Source organism: Mauremys mutica, chromosome 11 (assembly GCF_020497125.1).
Source record: "Mauremys mutica isolate MM-2020 ecotype Southern chromosome 11, ASM2049712v1, whole genome shotgun sequence".
NCBI lineage: Eukaryota > Metazoa > Chordata > Testudines > Geoemydidae > Mauremys > Mauremys mutica.
This window is the reverse complement of record NC_059082.1, coordinates 39,862,276-39,880,621: the sequence shown is the minus strand read 5'-3', so window position 1 is coordinate 39,880,621 and position 18,346 is coordinate 39,862,276. Positions and strand designations below refer to the sequence as shown.

The 18,346-nt window shown below is 47.3% G+C and overlaps 1 protein-coding gene across 4 annotated transcripts in view; it reads right to left on the bottom strand.

Moving 5' to 3' along the window:
* ZNF592 (zinc finger protein 592) overlaps window positions 1-18,346 on the bottom strand; it is a 96,482-nt gene that overhangs the window by 25,314 nt on the left and 52,822 nt on the right. For all 4 annotated transcript variants that reach the window (XM_044980815.1, XM_044980817.1, XM_044980814.1 and 1 more), the window contains 2 exons: window positions 15,003-15,181; window positions 574-750 (listed from right to left, as the gene is read on the bottom strand). In XM_044980815.1, coding sequence (XP_044836750.1) covers window positions 574-750; window positions 15,003-15,181 — 356 coding nt within the window. The remainder of the gene's footprint in view (window positions 1-573; window positions 751-15,002; window positions 15,182-18,346) is intronic.

Sequence of the window (18,346 nt, the reverse complement as noted above, 5' to 3'; positions counted from 1 at the left end):
TCAGCTCCCTCCCTATCTCTCCACCCCCAATCTTAGGAGGCTCTGAGTTCAGGGCAGGGAACTTTGGCTTGGCAGAGACTGAGCCCCTGGCAAACAGCAAAAGCAGCAGTTTTTCCTCCTCCTCCTCCTGAGGGCTTGTCTACATTACCGGCTGGATCGACAGGCAGCGATCGATCCAGCGGGGGTCGATTTATCGCGTCTAGTCTAGACGCGATAAATCAACTGTTGAGCGCTCTCCCGTCAACTCCAGTACTCCACCAGGGCGAGAGGCGCAGGCGAAGTCGACAGGGGAGCATCAGCCATCAACTTACCGCAGTGAAGACACCGGGGTAATTAGATTTAAGTATGTCGACTTCAGCTACGTTATTCATGTAGCTGAAGTTGCGTAACTTAGATCGATCTCTCCCCCTCAGTGTAGACCAGGCCTGACACTGACAGGCAAAGGAAAGAGATAGGGGGTGGAGGTGGGACAGAATGTCAGTTCCAGAGCCATCCAGTGGCTAACACAGTTTACCCAAAACACTGGGAAAACATCAAACAGTGTAAATGCTTCCAGATGCTAAGGGCACTTACTGAGTAGTCTTGTGAGGCTCTTCTGGGTGCTGGCTAGTAATATGGGCAGTGGTACTGTCTGCAGATTTGAAGGCCATTGGACAAAAAGAACATTTGTGGAAGACTTCGCAGTGTTTCTCGTGAATGTGCGCTTTCAGCATTGCTAGCGACATAAAGACAACTCCACAGTGGATACACCTGGAAGGCAGAGGGGAAAAATCTGCATTACAAAACACCAAGCATTGCCTCTCTTCAACTGCCAGAGGGAAATATAAAAGTGAAGAGTGGAGGGCACCACAGCATGGTGTTAGCTCTCATCTGACCCCCTCAGTAGTGATCTGGAAGAGGCAGAAAGCAGAATGTTAATGGAATTCATGAATCGTAAGGCTTTGCCCATGCACTGAGGCATGGAAAGTAAGGGGCTAACTGATGCCGCTTCAAAATCATTGCAGGCATTGGATAGCACCAGCTCATCAGCCTGCCCCTTCAATCTAATCCCCAGCTCTCTGTTTCATGTTAACTCAGCGATTGCCTGTGTGCACCAGGCCTGATGCAACAGCTTGTGGAGCTCCAATTTCCCGCTTGGAGGCTTTGCCTTCGGTTCAGTCTGGAGGTGGCGGTAGAGGGGGATAAAGACACTGTGCGTGTCCTGGCTGAGCAAACTGGGGGCTCCAGGGCCGTCCAGCTGGTATCTTGCACCAGCACTAAATTCCTACTGAAAGGCTAAGGTAACAGAAAGCAATCCCACCGTACTGTTTTCTTCCCTGTCTCTCAAGAGATTGGAGGGAAGGGGGGAAGTTGATGGCCCTATCACACGAACACCCTGTTTAAAATAACCCTATAACCTCCCCCTGTCCCCACCCCAAACCCTCACTGCAACATCTGTCCAGATTACAGCTCCAGGGCTCAGCCCCCCAGCCCTGTAACTTTATTTCCCAGCAGGATATTTATGGGAATGCTGGGAAATGTCCATCATCAGTGAGAAAAAGAAATACAAAAGGAGCTTAGAGAAACTAAGAACACAGGCAGGAAAGAGCAAAATGAGATTCAGCTCAGAAAAATGCAACTAATAGATCTGGGGAAAATAATCCAAATCATAGCCATTCAATGGGTGAAATACATTTGGAAAGCAGTAATGTCATAAGAAACCTAGGAGTGGGAAATGGTAAACTCAATACAATACAGTTAAATATGGCAGCAATAAAGATTATTATGATTTTCAGATGGGATGTCATATGTCCCCCTGTATACAACTCTAATGAGACTGTCTCTCTAGTATTGCACTCAGCACCAAGCACTTCAGGACCAGAGACATGGAAACAAACTGGGGTAGAGAGGGGAGAGAGAAAAGAAACAAAAATAATAAAGGGCTCGGAGGGAATGATTAATGGAGAATACTGTTGGGCTGGGTAGGCAAGTGCCTGCTGGAAGAAGAGCAAAGAGTGGCCTCCAAGGATAGGACACCCAGGTCACCTCTCTGCATCTGGCTTTCTTCACAACTAAGGCTATGGCTACACTACAGAGCTTACAGTGGTGCAGCTGCATCACTGCAGCGTTGCTAGTTCAAACATTCTAAGCAGATGCAAGAGACCTCTCCCATCAACTTACTTCAGCCCCCACGAGTGGCGGTAGCTATGTTGGCAGGAGAAGCTCTCCTGCTAACATAGTGCCATCCACACCAGCGCTTAGGTTGGTACAACTTACGTCACTCAGGGGGGTAGCTTATTCACACCCCTGAGCGACATAACTTATACCAACCTATGCTGTAGTGTGTGTATAGCCTAAAACAAAGGGAAGGGACGGTAGGGGCAGCCAAGGTCGTATAGGCAAGGTTTTCCCAAACTTTTATCATTTAATCCATTCATTCAGTCTCTCCTCCCAATTACAGAGACCTGGAAATACTGCTCCCACTGAGCTGGCAACAACTGCTTACAACTTAACCATTCCTTCTTCCCACCTTTTTTCTTATTCAAAACACATAAAACACTATTCTGTGTATCAGTTAAGGGTGCTCTACACATAACATGCCTATAACAAAACCTCAAAAGCAAGGAAAGGAAAAGGTAAGCCCTCTAACAGCACATGCCCTCTCCTCCTACAACAAGATATATGTACCTGGCACAAATAACTATACACCACAACCTTAGGGCTTGTCTACACTTACAGCACTGCTCCGGTGCAGCTGCACTGCTGTAGCGCTTAGCGTAGAGGCTACTTACAGCAATGGGAGAGCGTCTCCCGTTGGTGTAGGTACTCCACTTCCCCGAGAAGTGGCAGCTATGTAAACGTGAGAAGCCCTACCATTGACATAGCACTGTTTACACTGGGATTTAGGTCGGTATAACTGCGTCGCTTAGGGGTGCTGATTTTCCATGCCTCAGAGACGTAGTTAAACTGACATAAGTTGGAGGTGTGGATCAAGTGTAACTCTGTTGCTAGGATGCCAGCCCTCCAGCAATCTCTCTCCAAACTCCTACGACAACAAATAAACCAGACTATCCCACTGTCTCAACTATCCCTTCTGCACTGTTCTGGGAAACAACATTCACTCAGATTTGGGATCTGAGGTTATGCATCAGATATGTTATGTGTAGACCCTGACCCTAACAGGATGTGTGTGTATGGATTTCCCAGTTTTCTTAGTTTTAGAAAGGATCTCTGACATACCAGCAGCTGTCTTGAAACAGGATCTTCATGACAGTAACCAGCCACTCAGGAGCTTGTGAAAATAGCTCTCTCAAAGCTCCTCCTCTCCAGTGCACAAGAATGCTGCTGGAGAAGACCTCTTAAGCAGCTGGTGTGCTGTGATCACTGCTTTCCATGCTGGACAGTTTTGGTTCATTGCTTCTCTGTGCTCTTCTTTTGTTGTATCCATCTGTTTTCCCTTGTCTTCTGTTTAGATTTTTAGCTCCCTGGGGCAGGGACTGTCTTAAGTCATAAACTTTAAGGTCAGAAGAGACCATTATGATCGTCTAGTCTGACCTCCTGCACAATGCAGGCCACAGACTCTCACCCACCCACTCCTGTAATAAATTGCTAACCTACGTCTGAGCTATTGAAGTTCTCAAATCATGGTTTAAAGACTTCAAGATACAGAGAATCTTCCACCACGCTGCAGAGGAAGGCGAAAAACCTGCAGGGCCTCTGCCAATCTGCCCTAGAGAAAAATTCCTTCCCGATCCCAAATATGGCGATCAGCTGAACCTGGAGCATGTGGGCAAGACTCACCAGCCAGACACCCAGGAAAATTCTCTGTAGTAATTCAGATCCGCCCCATCTAGTATCCCATCACAGGCCATAGGGCATATTAACCGCTAATAGTCAAAGATCAATTAATTGCCAAAATTAGGCTATCCCATCATATCATCCCCTCCATAAACTTATCAAGCTTAGTCTTAAAGCCAGATATGTCTTTTGCCTCCACTACTCCCCTTGGAAGGCTGTTCCAGAATTTCACTCCTCTGATGATTAGAAACCTTCATCTAATTTCAAGTCTAAACTTCCTGATGGCCAGTTTATATCCATTTGTTCTTGTGTCCACATTAGTACTGAGCTTAAATAATTCCTCTCCCTCCCTGGTATTTATCCCTCTGATATATTTATAAAGAACAATGATATCTCCCCTCAGCCTTCTTTTGGTTAGGCTAAACAAGCCAAGCTCTTTGAGTCTCCTTTCGTAAGACAGGTTTTCCATTCCACGAATCATCCTCGTAGCCGTTTTCTGTACCTGTTCCAGTTTGAATTCATCCTTCTTAAAACATGGGAGACCAGAACTGCACACAATATTCCAGATGAGGTCTCACCAATGCCTTGTATAATGGTACTAACACCTCCTTATCTCTACTGGAAATACCTCGCCTGATGCATCCCAAGACCGCATTAGATTTTTTTTCATGGCCATATCACATTGGTGGCTCCTTCTCCTCCTCTGTTACTTCCAATTGATAAGTCCCCAGCTTATAACAAAAATTCTTGTGATTAATCCCTAAATGCATGACCTTGCACTTTTCACTATTAAATTTCATCCTATTACTATTACTCCAGTTTACAAGGTCATCCAGATCTTCCTGCAAGATATCCCGGCCCTTCTCTGCATCGGCAATACCTCCCAGCTTTGTGTCATCTGCAGTCTTTATTAGCACATTCCCACTTTTTGTGCCAAGGTTAGTAATAAAAAATTTAAATAAGATTGGTCCCAAAACCAATCCCTGAGGAACTCCACTAGTAGCCTCCCTCCTGCCTGACAGTTCACCTTTCAGGATGACCTGTTGTAGTCTCCCCTTTAACCAGTTCTTTAGCCACCTTTCAATTTTCATATTGATCACCATTTTTTCCAGTTTAACTAATAATTCCCCATGTGGAACTGTATCAAATGCCTTACTGAAATCGAGGTAAATTAGATCCACTGTGTTTCCTTTGTCTAAAAAATCTGTTACCTTCTCAAAGGAGGATATCAGGCTGGTTTGGCACGATCTACCTTTTGTAAAACTATGTTGTATTTTGTCCCAATTACCTTTGACCTCAATGTCCTTTACTTTCTCCTTCAAAATTTTTTCCAAGACATTGCATACTACAGATGTCAAACTAACAGGCCTGTAGTTACTAGGATAAGACGGTTACTCACCGTTGTAACTGTTGTTCTTCGAGATGTGTTGCTCATATCCATTCCATGTAGGTGTGCGCGCGCCGCGTGCACGTTCGTCGGAAAACTTTTACCCTAGCAACTCAGTGGGTCGGCTGGGCGCCCCCTGGAGTGGTGCCACCATGGCACCGGATATATACACCAGCCGACCCACCCACTCCTCAGTTCCTTCTTGCCGGCTACTCCGACAGTGGGGAAGGAGGGTGGGTTTGGAATGGATATGAGCAACACATCTCGAAGAACAACAGTTACAACGGTGAGTAACCGTCTTTTCTTCTTCGAGTGATTGCTCATATCCATTCCATGTAGGTGATTCCCAAGCCTTACGTAGGCGGTGGGGTCGGAGTGAGATGTTGCAGAATGCAAACTGCTGAGCCAAAGGCTGCATCATCTCTGGACAGTAGACCAAAGAAGCAAAGGTCTGGATCGAGGACCAGGTAGTAGCACGACATAGCCCCTGGAAGGGTATGTGAGTCGGAAAGGCAGCAGAAGAAGCCTGAGCCCTGGTGAAACGAGCAGTAAGGTGGCTCGACGGAACATGGGCCAAGTCACAGGAGGTGCAAATGTATGACGTCATCCAAGATGAAAAGCTTTGGGAGGAGACAGGTAGGCCCTTTATTCGGTCTGCCAATACAACGAAGAGTTGGGGGCGTACAAAAAAGCTTGTCCGCTCGACATAAAAAGCGAGCGCCCTACGGACGTCTAGGGAGGGCAAATGTGCTCCCGTCGCGATGAATGGGGCTTCGGAAAGAAGACTGGAAGGAAGATATCCCGGATGATATGAAAGGTCAACAGCACCTTAGGGAGGAAGGCCGGACGTGGTCCCAACCGCCCCTTGTCCTTACGCAACATAGTGCACCGTGGGTCCACTGTGAGAGCCCGAAGCTCGGAGACTTGTCCAGCCGATGCAAAGGCTACAAGGAAAAAACTGTCCCTCAGGACAGGTATCTCAGCGAGCATGTTGTCAGTGGCTCGAATGGAGCAGGCATAAGTCTGCTTATAACCAGGTTGAAGACCCAGGAGTTGGTGGGGCAGCGAACCTGGGGGCATAAATGCCCCAAGCCCTTGAGGAACCTAGAAACCACAGAGTGCGAGAATATGAAGCGGCCACTCTCCCTTGGGAGGAAGGTAGAGACGGCTGCCAAGTGCACCCTTAATGATGAACTGCGCCAGGCGCTGCTGTTTGAAGATCATAGGCAATCCAAGAGGAAATGGATCGGAACCTCTGTGGGGGAAACCTTGTGTTTCATAGCAGCAAAAGAAAAACTGCCAGTTGGGCAGATACGTTAACCGAGTGGAAGGCTTCCTACCACCCAGGAGAATCCTGTAGAACCGAGGCAGAACAACGTAACTCGGACCGGTTTAGGCCCGCAGCAGGCATGCGGAGATGTGCAGGGATTGCAGGTCTAGGTGGTAAAGTTTGCCGTGATCCAGCGTTATGAGGTCTGGGCAAAGAGGCAGGGGAATCGGTTGGCTACCGACCGGTCTAGCAACATGGTGTACTAGTGCTGCCTGGACCACGCTGGAGCGATCATGATCAGATGCGCTCTGTCCCTGCGGAGTGTTAGCAGGACCTTGCGAACCAGCGGGTGCGGTGGGAAAGTGGACGGCAGACGGCTCGTCCACGGCATCAGAAAAGCAGCCAAGATCGAGCCCGGGGAGAGGCCTTGGCATGAGCAGAACTTCTCTCTCGTTCTGTTCCCGCGAGAGCGAAGTTCCGGAAACGTAATGGATAACATCCGGAGGAATCAACCACTTGAAAGACAGGAAGGAACTGCTGAGGCGATCCGCCAGAGTGTTCCGGACCCCTAGGAGAAAGGACGCTACCAGGTCCGTCGATTGAGCTGTGCAGGAGTCCCGGAACTGGATAGCTCCCTGGAAAGAGAGGAGGACCGTGCTCCTCCGTGCTTGTTTATGCAACGGGTGTCCGTTGTGTTGTCTGTGAACACCGAGACACAACAGCCTTGTAGGTGCTGCTGAAACGCCTGGTATACAAGGCAGACTGCTCCCAACTCCCGGACATTGATGTGCAATGGCAGCTGTTGAGCCAACCAAAGGTCTGGAGTGGGAAACTGACCCAAGTGAGCACCCCAGCCAAGAGATGGGGGCGTCCATCATGAGGGACACCGAGGGTGAGGTGGATGGAACAGCACCCCTGCACACATCAGGGAGGGCGTCGACCCCCAGTCGGGGGAGCCTAGGACGCTCGGGGGGATCGAGGCGACCATGACCATACTGTCTCTGGCCGGGTGGTACACCGATGTGAGTCACGATTAAAGTGTACAGAGGCGAAGCCTGGCATGTTTGGTTACGCACGTGCAGGCAGCCATGTGGCCCAGGAAACCTAGGCAAGTTCAACGCAAAGTTGCCGGGAAGGTCTGTAGACCTTGTACAATGGTTACCATCGCGTGAAATTAAGGCGTAGGTAAGCAGGCTGTGCGATACTGAAGTCCAGGGTGGCCTCAGTTAAGTCTACTTCCTGAGTGGGAATCAGGGTGGATTTCGCTATATGGATCATCAGGCCTAAACGCAGGAATAGGACCTAGTCGACGCCCACACGAGAGGTAACTTGGGCCCCGGTGGCCCCTGGAATGAGCCAATCGTCCAGATACGGAGCACGTGTATCTGACGGTGGCGGAGAGGGCAGCGACTACAGCTAGACACTGAATACACAGGGGGCTGCATAGAGGCCGACCGGGAGGACCGTAAACTGGAATGACAGTTGGCCATAGACCGGGGGTACCTTCTGCGTGGAGGATAAGTGGCGACGTGAAAATACACGCCGTTCATATCGAGGGCGGCATACCAGTCTCCGAGATCCAAGGATGGGATGACGGTCCCCATGGATACCATGCGGAACCTGCTCCCGCAGGTGTAGGATAGGTCTGAGACCTCCCTTCACTTTGGGGATCAGGAACTAGTGGGGCTAGAACCTTCTGTCCCTTCGTCCTTGGAACCTCCTCTATAGCTCCGATGGTGAGGAGCGCCCGCACCTCTCGCAAGAGGAATTGCTCGTGAGAGGGGTCCCTAAGAGGGATGAGGAGGGATAGGCTTTTGCCCGATTGGTGTTAGGAGGACCCTGATTTTGGCCCCTTGGGGTCCCGACCAACGCCTATGACTGCCTCAGCGTCGCCTGCTGGCAAAGCCCTGTCCTTGTCTAGGCGCAGGGTAAGGGCGGTGAGGCTGGCGGAGAGGTCGGCAGTGAGACATCGGCATGTAGATGCCGAGAGGGAGTGCGTAGTGACCTCGCTGTCCTTTGGGCCTTGCAGCCTAGGGTCAGTTTTGAGAACAGGCCTTTGTCATTGAAGGACAAGTCCTGTATAGTGTGCAGCAGCTGCGAGGGAAGGCTCGATAACTGGAGCCATGAAATGCGCCTCGTGGCAACACCCGAGGCCAGAGTCGTGGCTGTGGAGACCGCTACATCCAACAAGGTCTGGAGGGAAGCTTTCGCCACTTGGGCCCTTTTTCCAGGAGGGCATCAAACTCTTGACGGGAGATTTGAGAAACCGACTCCGTAAATTCTCTCACCGCTGCCCATAGTAACGGCTAAGCAGGGCTTGCTGGTTTGCTACGCGAAGTTGCAGGGTGCCTGCCGAGTACATCTTATGGCCCAGGAAGTTCATTCGCCTAGCCCCCTTGGACATAAGGGCTGGTACCTGTAGGCCATGGCGTTGCATCTGATTGACGGACTAGATGACAAGGCAGCAGGGGGAAAGACGTACATATAGGTGCCCGTCGCCCCTGGAGGATACCATGCACATGCATTCGACTCCCGTGCCTACGGGCGGGATAGTGGCCACTTGGAGATTCATAGTGAATGCCACCCATCTCGGGAGGTCCTGATGGGCCCCTAGGCCGATTAGGGGAGGGCCCAAGGAGTATGCTTCTGCCACCGCCTCATCTGGGGAGGAGGGAGAAGAAAGGCCGGGGGCAAGTGGGTCCTGTGTGGGCTCACGCTCCTGGACGACCTGCTGATCCGGTGGGATGTGGGAATCCGGTGGCAGAACCGGACTTCCTCCGTACTGGTCGGAGGGGGACGGCTAACTGTCGCCCCGGGTACCCAGTGCTCTGACGGAACAGAGCGCGATGGGATCACAGGTAGGCCTTTGGCCTGATGGCACGCCCAAGATGTACAGGGCAGCCACTGATGGGGTCAGGGTCCTGGCCTGGAGCACCCGGAAGACTCTGGTGTGCACATCTGAATGGATGGCCATGGAGAAGTTAAGCCCTGGGCAGAGTCTCCCTCTCCAGCTCATGGCGCTCGACGCGGCACCGGGGATCGGTGCCGTGAGGCCTACTGGTACCGGGAGCGAGAATGGGACCTGCGACCGGAGCGATGCCGGGAGGCTGACCGAGATCTCGAGGCTTGACGCCGGGAGTGGCTACATGAGTCCAGTGCCTGGAGCGGTGCCGGGAGCTGGATTGGCACCGAGTGTACCAGGTCGGGGAACGGGACGCTGATTGGTGCCGCGGGTACGACCGGTACCAATATGGGGGATGGTCCCAGGACCGTGAACGGTGCCGGCACCGGGCTTGGCGACAGGACCGAGAACATCTGCGGGACTGTGATCGTGAACGGTGCCGCTCTGTGGTGCCGACGCAGGGTGGCATGAGCAAGACAGGCTCACCGATAGACAATATAACCCGCACCGGCGGTGCCGGGGGTTAAAGCAGCGCAGGCTCTGCCCTTGCCATCAACTCCCTCGCTGTGGAAATGTTTCCGGCGTGGAGGGAATAGTGAGCTCAACCACAGCTCGCACCGGGGAGCATTCAGGTGCTGGACTCGACGGCTCTTGCGTGGCCGGAGTCGACGGTGCTGATACTGTCGGTGCCGCAGCAGGTACAGGTGCCGGGCGATCCGACTGAGCATAGCGCTCGGCTGCGGAGCAGGCGGCTCGGACACAGCAAGGATATTGTGCCTCTTCATCCTCCAGAAGAGGGATCCATGCCGAGTGGACGTCGGAGCCAGCGACGGCCGGTGCCGAGAGGCCTTGGCGGTACCGGCGATCCGGTGCCGAGGGAGCGCTCCTTGAAGACTAACCAGCGCTTGGTGCCGAGAGCGGAGGAGCAAGAGCTGCCTCCCTCAGGAGCTGTTTGATACGAAAGTCCCGCTCCCCTTTGTTCTCGGATTAAAGGCCTCACAAATGCGGCACTTATCTGTGAGGTGAGATTCCTCGAGGCACTTAGGAGAGGATCTCTTGTCGGCATCGGCTTGTGGCCAGCCGAGCATTATAAAACCCTGTGGACCGGGCATCGGACCCGGCACCGGGTGAGGGGAAGGGGATAAACCCCGAACCCCTGTGAAATAAATACACTATACTATACTACACTACAAACAAATAAAGTTAACTACAACTATAACATCTGAACTATATACTTAACGAGTGAAACTACGAGTAGCTAGGGAAGTGGAGGTCAGCTAAGGCGCACTCCACTGTTCCAACGACCGACACGGGCGGTAAGAAGGAACTGAGGAGTGGGTGGGTCAGCTGGTGTATATATCCGGCGCCATGGTGGCGCCACTCCAGGGGGCGCCCAGCCGACCCTCTGAGTTGCTAGGGTAAAAGTCTTCCGACGAACGTGCACGTGGCGCGCGCACACCTACATGGAATGGATATGAGCAATCACTCGAAGAACACCACTTTTTCCCCCCCCTTTCTTAAAATAGGAACTATGTTAGGAATTCTCCAGTCATACAGTACATCCCCTGAGTTTATAGATTCATTAAAAATTCTTGTGAATGGGCTTGCAATTTCATGTGCCAGTTCCTTTAATATTCTTAAATATTTAGTCCCATTAAGCTGTTTGAGTTTGGCTTCTACCTCGCATGTGGTAATATCTACCTCCATATCCTCATTCCCATTTGTCATCCTGCCATTATCCCTAAATTCCTCATTAGCCTTTCTGAAGACTGAGGCAAAGTATTTGTTTAGCTATTGGGTCATGCCTAGATTATCCTTAACCTCCACTCCATCCTCAGTGTTTAGCAGTCCCACTTCTTTCTTTGTTTTCTTCTTATTTATATGGCTATAAAACCTTTTACTATTGGTTTTAATTCCCTTTGCAAGGTCCAACTCTACATGGCTTTTGGCCTTTCTAACTTTATCCCTAAATGTTCTGACCACAATAAGGTAGCTTTCCTTGCTAATCCCTCCCATCTTCCACTCCTTGTAGGCTTTCTGCTTTTTCTTAATCACCGCTCTGAGATCCTTGCTTATCCAGCTTGGTCTACAACTTTTTTTCTTTTTTTTTTTTTAATTATTGGAGATATACCAATCTCCTAGAACTGGAAGGGACCTTGAAAGATCATGCTTTCATAGGCTCTTGCCTATGAATTTTTTCCCCTTTCTTGGGATGCAGGCTTCTGATAGTCTCTGCAACTTTGACTTGAAGTAATTCCAGGCCTCCTCTGCCTTTAGATCCACAATTTCTTCAGTCCAATCCACTTCCCTAAATAATTTCCTTAATTTTTTAAACTTAGCCCTTTTGAAATAAAAAACCCTAGTCCCAGCTCTATTTTTGTTTATCCTTCCATTTAGTTTAAACTGAATTAGCTCATGATCGCTCGAACCAAGGTTGTCCCCTACAACCATTTCTTCTATGAGGTCTTCACTACTCACCAAAACCAAATCTAAAATGGCATCCCCTCTTGTTGGTTCAGCAACTACTTGGTGAAGGAATCCATCAGTTATCGCATCTAGGAAAATCTGAGCCCTATTATTATTACTAGCACTTGTCCTCCAGTCTGTATCTGGGAAGTTAAAGTCTCCCATGATCACACAATTCCCATTAGTATTTGCGTCATTAAAAACATTAAAAAGGGTCTCTATCCATATCCTAATCAGATCCCGGTGGTCTATAGCACACCCCAAGCACTATCCCAGGGGAGGCTCTAGTAGCTTTCTTCCTCAATGTGATTTTTGCCCAGACAGACTCTGTCTTATCCATACCATCCCTTCTTATTTCTTTACAGTCTACCTCATCATTGATATACAATGCTACTCCACCACCTTTGCCTTTATTTCTGTCTTTCCTAAACAGCATATAGCCTTCAATACCTGTACTCCAGTCATGACTACCATTCCACCATGTTTCCTGTTATCCCTATAATATCTGGCTTACTTCCTGCACCAGTAACTCTAGTTCCTCCATTTTGTTACCTAGGCTCCTCACATTGCTGTACAAACATCTTAATTTTTGCTGTTTGGCTTTGCTCACATTCTTTACCCGATTAGGCACAGACATTCTACCGCCAGTATCACCTATTAGACTGGTATCTACACTACCCTTCCTCCTTATGTCCATTCTCCTACCCACGACTGTATCCTTTCTTACTTCGTTTTCTTCCCTCTCAATGTTAAAATCCATCATGGAGATTACCTCGACATCTCCCAACCATCTCCCCTGAATTCCTAGTTTAAAGCTCTCTTAATCAGTTGTGCCAGCCTCCATCCTAGAAGTCTATTTCCCTCCCTACTCAGGTGAAGTCCATCCCGAGAGAACAGTCCTCTATCCATGAATGGCTCCCAGTGGCCATACATTCCAAAGCCCTCCTTATAGCACCACTGCCTGAGCCATCTGTTGATCATCATAATCGTGTCACAACTTTGTTGCCCTTCTCTTTTTGTTCGTGTGTGGTGTGTACAATGCCTAGCACAGTGCAGCCCTGGTTTATGATTGAGGTTCTTAGCGGCTACCACAATACAAATAAATAATAAAAAATAATCCCTTGTGGTAGGCCCCAACACCAAAGAAAAGGCAGGGATATTGACAGAACTAACAGAGACTACTGTGGCCACACTGCTCCCCTTCTCTAGCCAACAGCCTTCCTCTTGACTATAGTAAGCCCTGAACCGTGACAAAGGGGATATTACCATGGAGCATCTAACAAAAGGCAGGTGCTCTCCTAAAGCATTCAGGATGTATTCCAAATGTCACACTGGAGAATGGAGGTAGGTGATGAAACATTATTTGACAGCTCTCTGTTCCAAGTTTTCAATTATGAGAAAAATGCCAGTTTTTTCCTTTTTGTTAATAAATTTGAAAATTTTTATCAGTAACCTGTGAATTCTGCAGCCATGAAAACTGCAGCAGATTTCACCCCCGCCTCAGAATTGTGATTCAGAATCTCAGATTTCATGTGAAGTTTCGAACCCCCATGGTTAGAAGAAAAAGCTTGAAAGTGTAACCTGAGTGAAACGAATGCAGTGATGTCTGCCTGAGTTTGCAGGCAGCCTGAAACGATATCATTCATCTTAATGGGCTGTTAACTCAAACTTAAAGATAGTGGCATATTGCTGAAAACTAGAGTGTAGGGACAATGAAAAATAAATTGAATATGAAAACAAACAGAGGAATTCAATGAACATAAATATAAAAATAAATTGTAATTCAATACAAATCTCCTTTTATAAACTGTATTGGTAACAGCTACAGAATTTCCATAGTGCTGCAGAATCTATGGACTGTCACAGAATTTAGGTCCATCTTGCCATTGAGTGCATGGGGCCTTGTATATTGAAAGACACAGTAAATCTCACAGAGCAAGACTTTCTGCTGTATTCCAGCAACCCAAAGGGACTAAAAAGCCATCAGATTTGGCCAGCTGAGAATTCTTATAGTGTGGGGAAGCTTCCACCTGGCATGAAGATGTGTACCTCACCCCACATGCAAGAAAGGCGATAGAGAGGAGCATGGCTGGGATACTGCTACACTCTGGCATTCTCTGGTCTGTTGGGGACCACAGTTAGCTGTCTTAAGTTTGAACAGCCCTTAGATTACTCTAACCCAGGGATTCTCAAACTGGGAGTCGGGACCCCTCAGGGGGGTCACAAGGCTATCACATGGAGGGGTCGCGAGCTGATAGCCTCCACCTCAAATCCCGCTTTGCTTCCAGCATTTATAATGGTGTTAAATATATAAAAATGTGTTTTTAATTTATAAGGGGAGGTCGCACTGCCTGGAAGTCTACACAGCAATGAAACAGCCCTGCAGCCCGAGACGGCTGGCATGGGCCAGTCATGGGTTTTTCTTTGCCATGTAGACATACACTCAGGGAGCTGTAACCAGCTCCTAGATATGCACTTCATTGCACCAAATAGCTCTTACAATCTTGCAAACATCTATGTACTACCTATCTTAAAAGCAAAATTTTCCTGCAGATTTGTGGGATCTCTCCATTTTGGAGAACATGGGTGTGGTGTTAACTTTCCTAGAGATACCCAGGTCCTATTGTTGAAGGCATATATCTTTCTAAATAGAAAGCTAACAGTAAAAATAAATCTAAGCTTGAGTGGGACTGATGCCAGTGGGTATAAAAGTGGAAAGATTTCAGGGCCAATATTTTCAAAAGTCACTAATAATTTTGGGTGCCAAACTTGAAGCTTATACAAATTGGCCAATTTCTTTTTCTTTTTTTTTTTTTTTTAAGTGTGCTCAAATTCATTTCAGCACTCAGAAATGTTTTCTAATAGTTTTTATTTACTGTAATCTTCTTCTTGTTACATGAGATATTTTTAAATCTGTTTTGCTGTTCCAGAATGCTTTCCTTCGTTGGGATGTGTGAGCAATTATCAACCCAAACAAACAGACTTTATCCATTCCTCAAACTGGTAGGTGGAAGTGATTTTTATGCTATCAATATATTAAAAACAATCTTTCAGAGGGACTTTGGATTCAGCCCTTGCACCTCAATCTGCCTAATTTTCTGTAGCAGGTAATAAAAAAAATCTGCCTTTTTTTCAAAGAGCTGAAATAGTCCCCCATTCTTCCTCACATCCCCAGACAGACCCTTATAAACAGAACTAACCTGTATCCAACTTTGCGAGAGTAATGTAGGCAATTCTCCTTGACATGGGTTTGGAAATGGGCTGATCGGCACAGTATCCCACACTCTGGGCAGCAGTAAGGGGACTTGTGAGTATGGATTCTTTGATGAGCACAGTAGCAGCACTGGTTAGGCAGCATCATCTGGCACACTTGACAAGTCTGGAAAAGAAAAAATCATATTAACCATTTATTCTACACAATTTTTTCTTAAGTCATCTAATTTCATCCTAGAATCATTCAAATTGGAAGAGACCTAAACGATGCCTGGTTTTGCCTAGTATCTCTCTACTGATGGAGATTCCACAGCACCTTGGGAGCTTCTTCCACAGCTGAACTCTTAAAAATTCTTAAGTTAGAAACTATTACAATGGGACCACTCAATCCAAGACCATGTCTCGTGTCACTCATAATTCTTTTAAAAAACTTTCACCTATTAGGCTGAAATTTTCTATATTTGATCTCTTCCTCAAAGTACATTGTTCTGAAAAACTTCAGAAAAACCGTTCAGTCATTTCTTTTGTGTAGGAGGCAAGAGGGAGTAAAATAATTAATGTTTCCCATTATAAAAAAACCTTGCTTTAAAAAACCAAATCTTTAATGCTGAAGTCATTCTGGTAAAAAGTTGGAATTTGGTAGGGAAGTACCCTGCACAAAGAAGTGCATTTGAGTGTCCCTTGGAGAACTGCTTTTCACTTTGACCAAGTTATGAGCCTTCAAAAATTACATGCCACCCATACTGTACATTTTGCAAGATTTTTCTTGCTAATCTTGTATAGTATGAAAACTAAGGAAGGCAAGAATATACACACAACTTGGCTACACTTTGAAGGAGCCTCTTCCTCAGTTTCTTCAGACCTTATGTAGTCCAGCACTCCTGGGTGTGCAACTGGAAGGAAGGGCCACTACTGTGTGTGTTAGAACTATAGGTTTGCAGGGAAAATTTCATGAACTTGGTATGTACATTTTCTACATGAACATGGTTTCAATTCTGATAGCTCCAAAACCCCTGGCCCTCAGGCAGGGGCGGTTCTAGGTATTTTGCCGCCCCAAGTACACCAGGCAGGCTGCCTTCAGCGGCTTGTCTGCGGGAGGTCCCCGATCCCGCGGATTCGGCGGCATGCCTGCGGGAGGTCCGCCGAAGCCGCAGGACCAGCGGACCCTCCGCAGGCAAGCTGCCAAAGGCAACCTGCCTGCTGCCCTCACGGCGACCAGCAGAGCGCCCCCCGCAGCTTGCCACCCCAGGCACGTGCTTGGCGTGCTGGTGCTGCCCCTGCCCTCAGGCTCCAGCAACCCCAACTCCTCTCACTTCCCCCAATAGATTCAAGAGATAATAGAATCATAGATTATTAGGGTTGGAAGGGACCTCAAGAGATCATCTAGTCCAACCCCCTGCTCAAAGCAGGACCACTCCCCAAATCCCTAAATGGCCCCCTCAAGGATTGAGCTCACAACCCTGGGTTTAGCAGGCCAATGCTCAGACCACTAAGGAAAACAGTAGGGAAATGCCTGAGCCTGTGTACAGCTGTGTAGACATCTGTCATGCAGAGCTCTACTCTGCTATGTTTAGTGGCTCTGTATGCATATACTCCCCAGCTCCTAAGTTTCATGGGTGAAAGATCCCCTCATAACATGCTTGGGAGTGTTCTGTTTGAGTCCCGCTAAACTGCTCCAGATCATGGAATTCTTATTTACTAACCTCTCTCTTTCAAAAGCCTTGGAAACCTCATTAAAGAAAAAAGTGACACTAAACAACATTAAGAGGGCTCAATGAAACTCACAAGTAGGCCTGACAGAATTCAATTTTTATTTTTTTATAATGTCAGATAATTTTGAAGCATTGTTTTTATTTTTACCAATTTAACTTTTCAAAGTTGAGCAAAATAAAGGCTTTTAACTTTTTTTTAATTTTTAATCTATTTAAATTTTCACAGCTGTAGGAAATTAGGAGCAGTGAGACAATTATTTAATAACAGAGGTTCAAAATATTAAAGCTTTATGACCGTTAACACAAATTATCAACAGTACATGTCAAAACACAAGTAAATATCCTTAAATCAAAGTTCTCAAGCAGCATTTTTCTTATTTTGCCTGTCTGTAAATTACAGTGATCATCAATAGAAATATTTTTTGTTGATTTGTGTGTGTAAAGTGAAATTTACTTTTACCAACAAAAATCGAATCCTTCCAAGCCAAGTTATAAGTCAGCGCCCAGTCCAAGTTAAGGCTGCACACACTACGTTAACCATGCCTCCTTGTGGGCGTGTATGGATCTGTATTTATAATATCACATGCTATTTCTACAGTACAACATACAATAGTTATTTCCTACATCCTTAGATACATATGCGTAACATTAGCGTTGTGTACTATACTGTGTGTATACCAGAGTCCTTGAAAGTGATTTATGTGAAAAGTATACAGTAAGCCACATTTACCTACCATATTTCAAATTATAAACTAGAGAAATAGTGAAAGTGAACTGGTGTATTCAGTCCACCTAAATTGATAGCTATGTTAGTGTCGTAATCAGCTGCCTCACCTCTTGAACTGCACCGAAGGAAGGCTGTACTATATGCCAAGCTCTCTGGAGTAGCTCATGAGCGTGAGTGCCAACTTCAGGGTGGACTGTCAAGGAACAGGGCAAAAACCCCAAGCTGGTTGTATGTTCTATAATTAGATTTCACCCACTAAGTATAAAGTGTGACCGCTCAAGCACTGTAACAGCTTTAACATGGAGACAGTCCCCTTGGGCATTCCGGTCTATCTTGCCATCCAGGCAACCCTGCCTTTGCGACAGATGATCCCTTACACCAAAAGTCTCAACAATATTCAGGTGACTACTCCCAGTCTCATAGGACCGGTCACTTACCCCAGGTAAATTGTACCTTAGAGATCTCTCTCCAAGGACAACACTTGCAGAGAGTGTAATAAACTAAAGATTTATTAACTATGAAAAAGTTATTTACAAGGTTAAAGCAGGTAAATATACACACAGACACAGAAGTTACAGTCTTAGGTTTCAAAAGGAAATAGACGCTGCTGTAATATGCAAGCTCTGTGTATCCTTTAGGGCTAACTCAAGCTAAGCAGCTTGGGGATCCCTTGCTAATGCTTAGAAATATTGCTCTCTCTGAATTTCAAGCAGCATAGTAAAAACCATTTTTCTTGACAGGGATTTTTATCCCCTTCACCCAGAGCTCAAGCTGATCGACGAGGGTTTGTGGATGACTCCACTTCATGGGTGTAGTGGGAGCAATCAACAAAGTCTTTTGTCCACGGATGTTAATAGGCCTTCTCCTACCCAACAAAAGATGATCCCTCTTG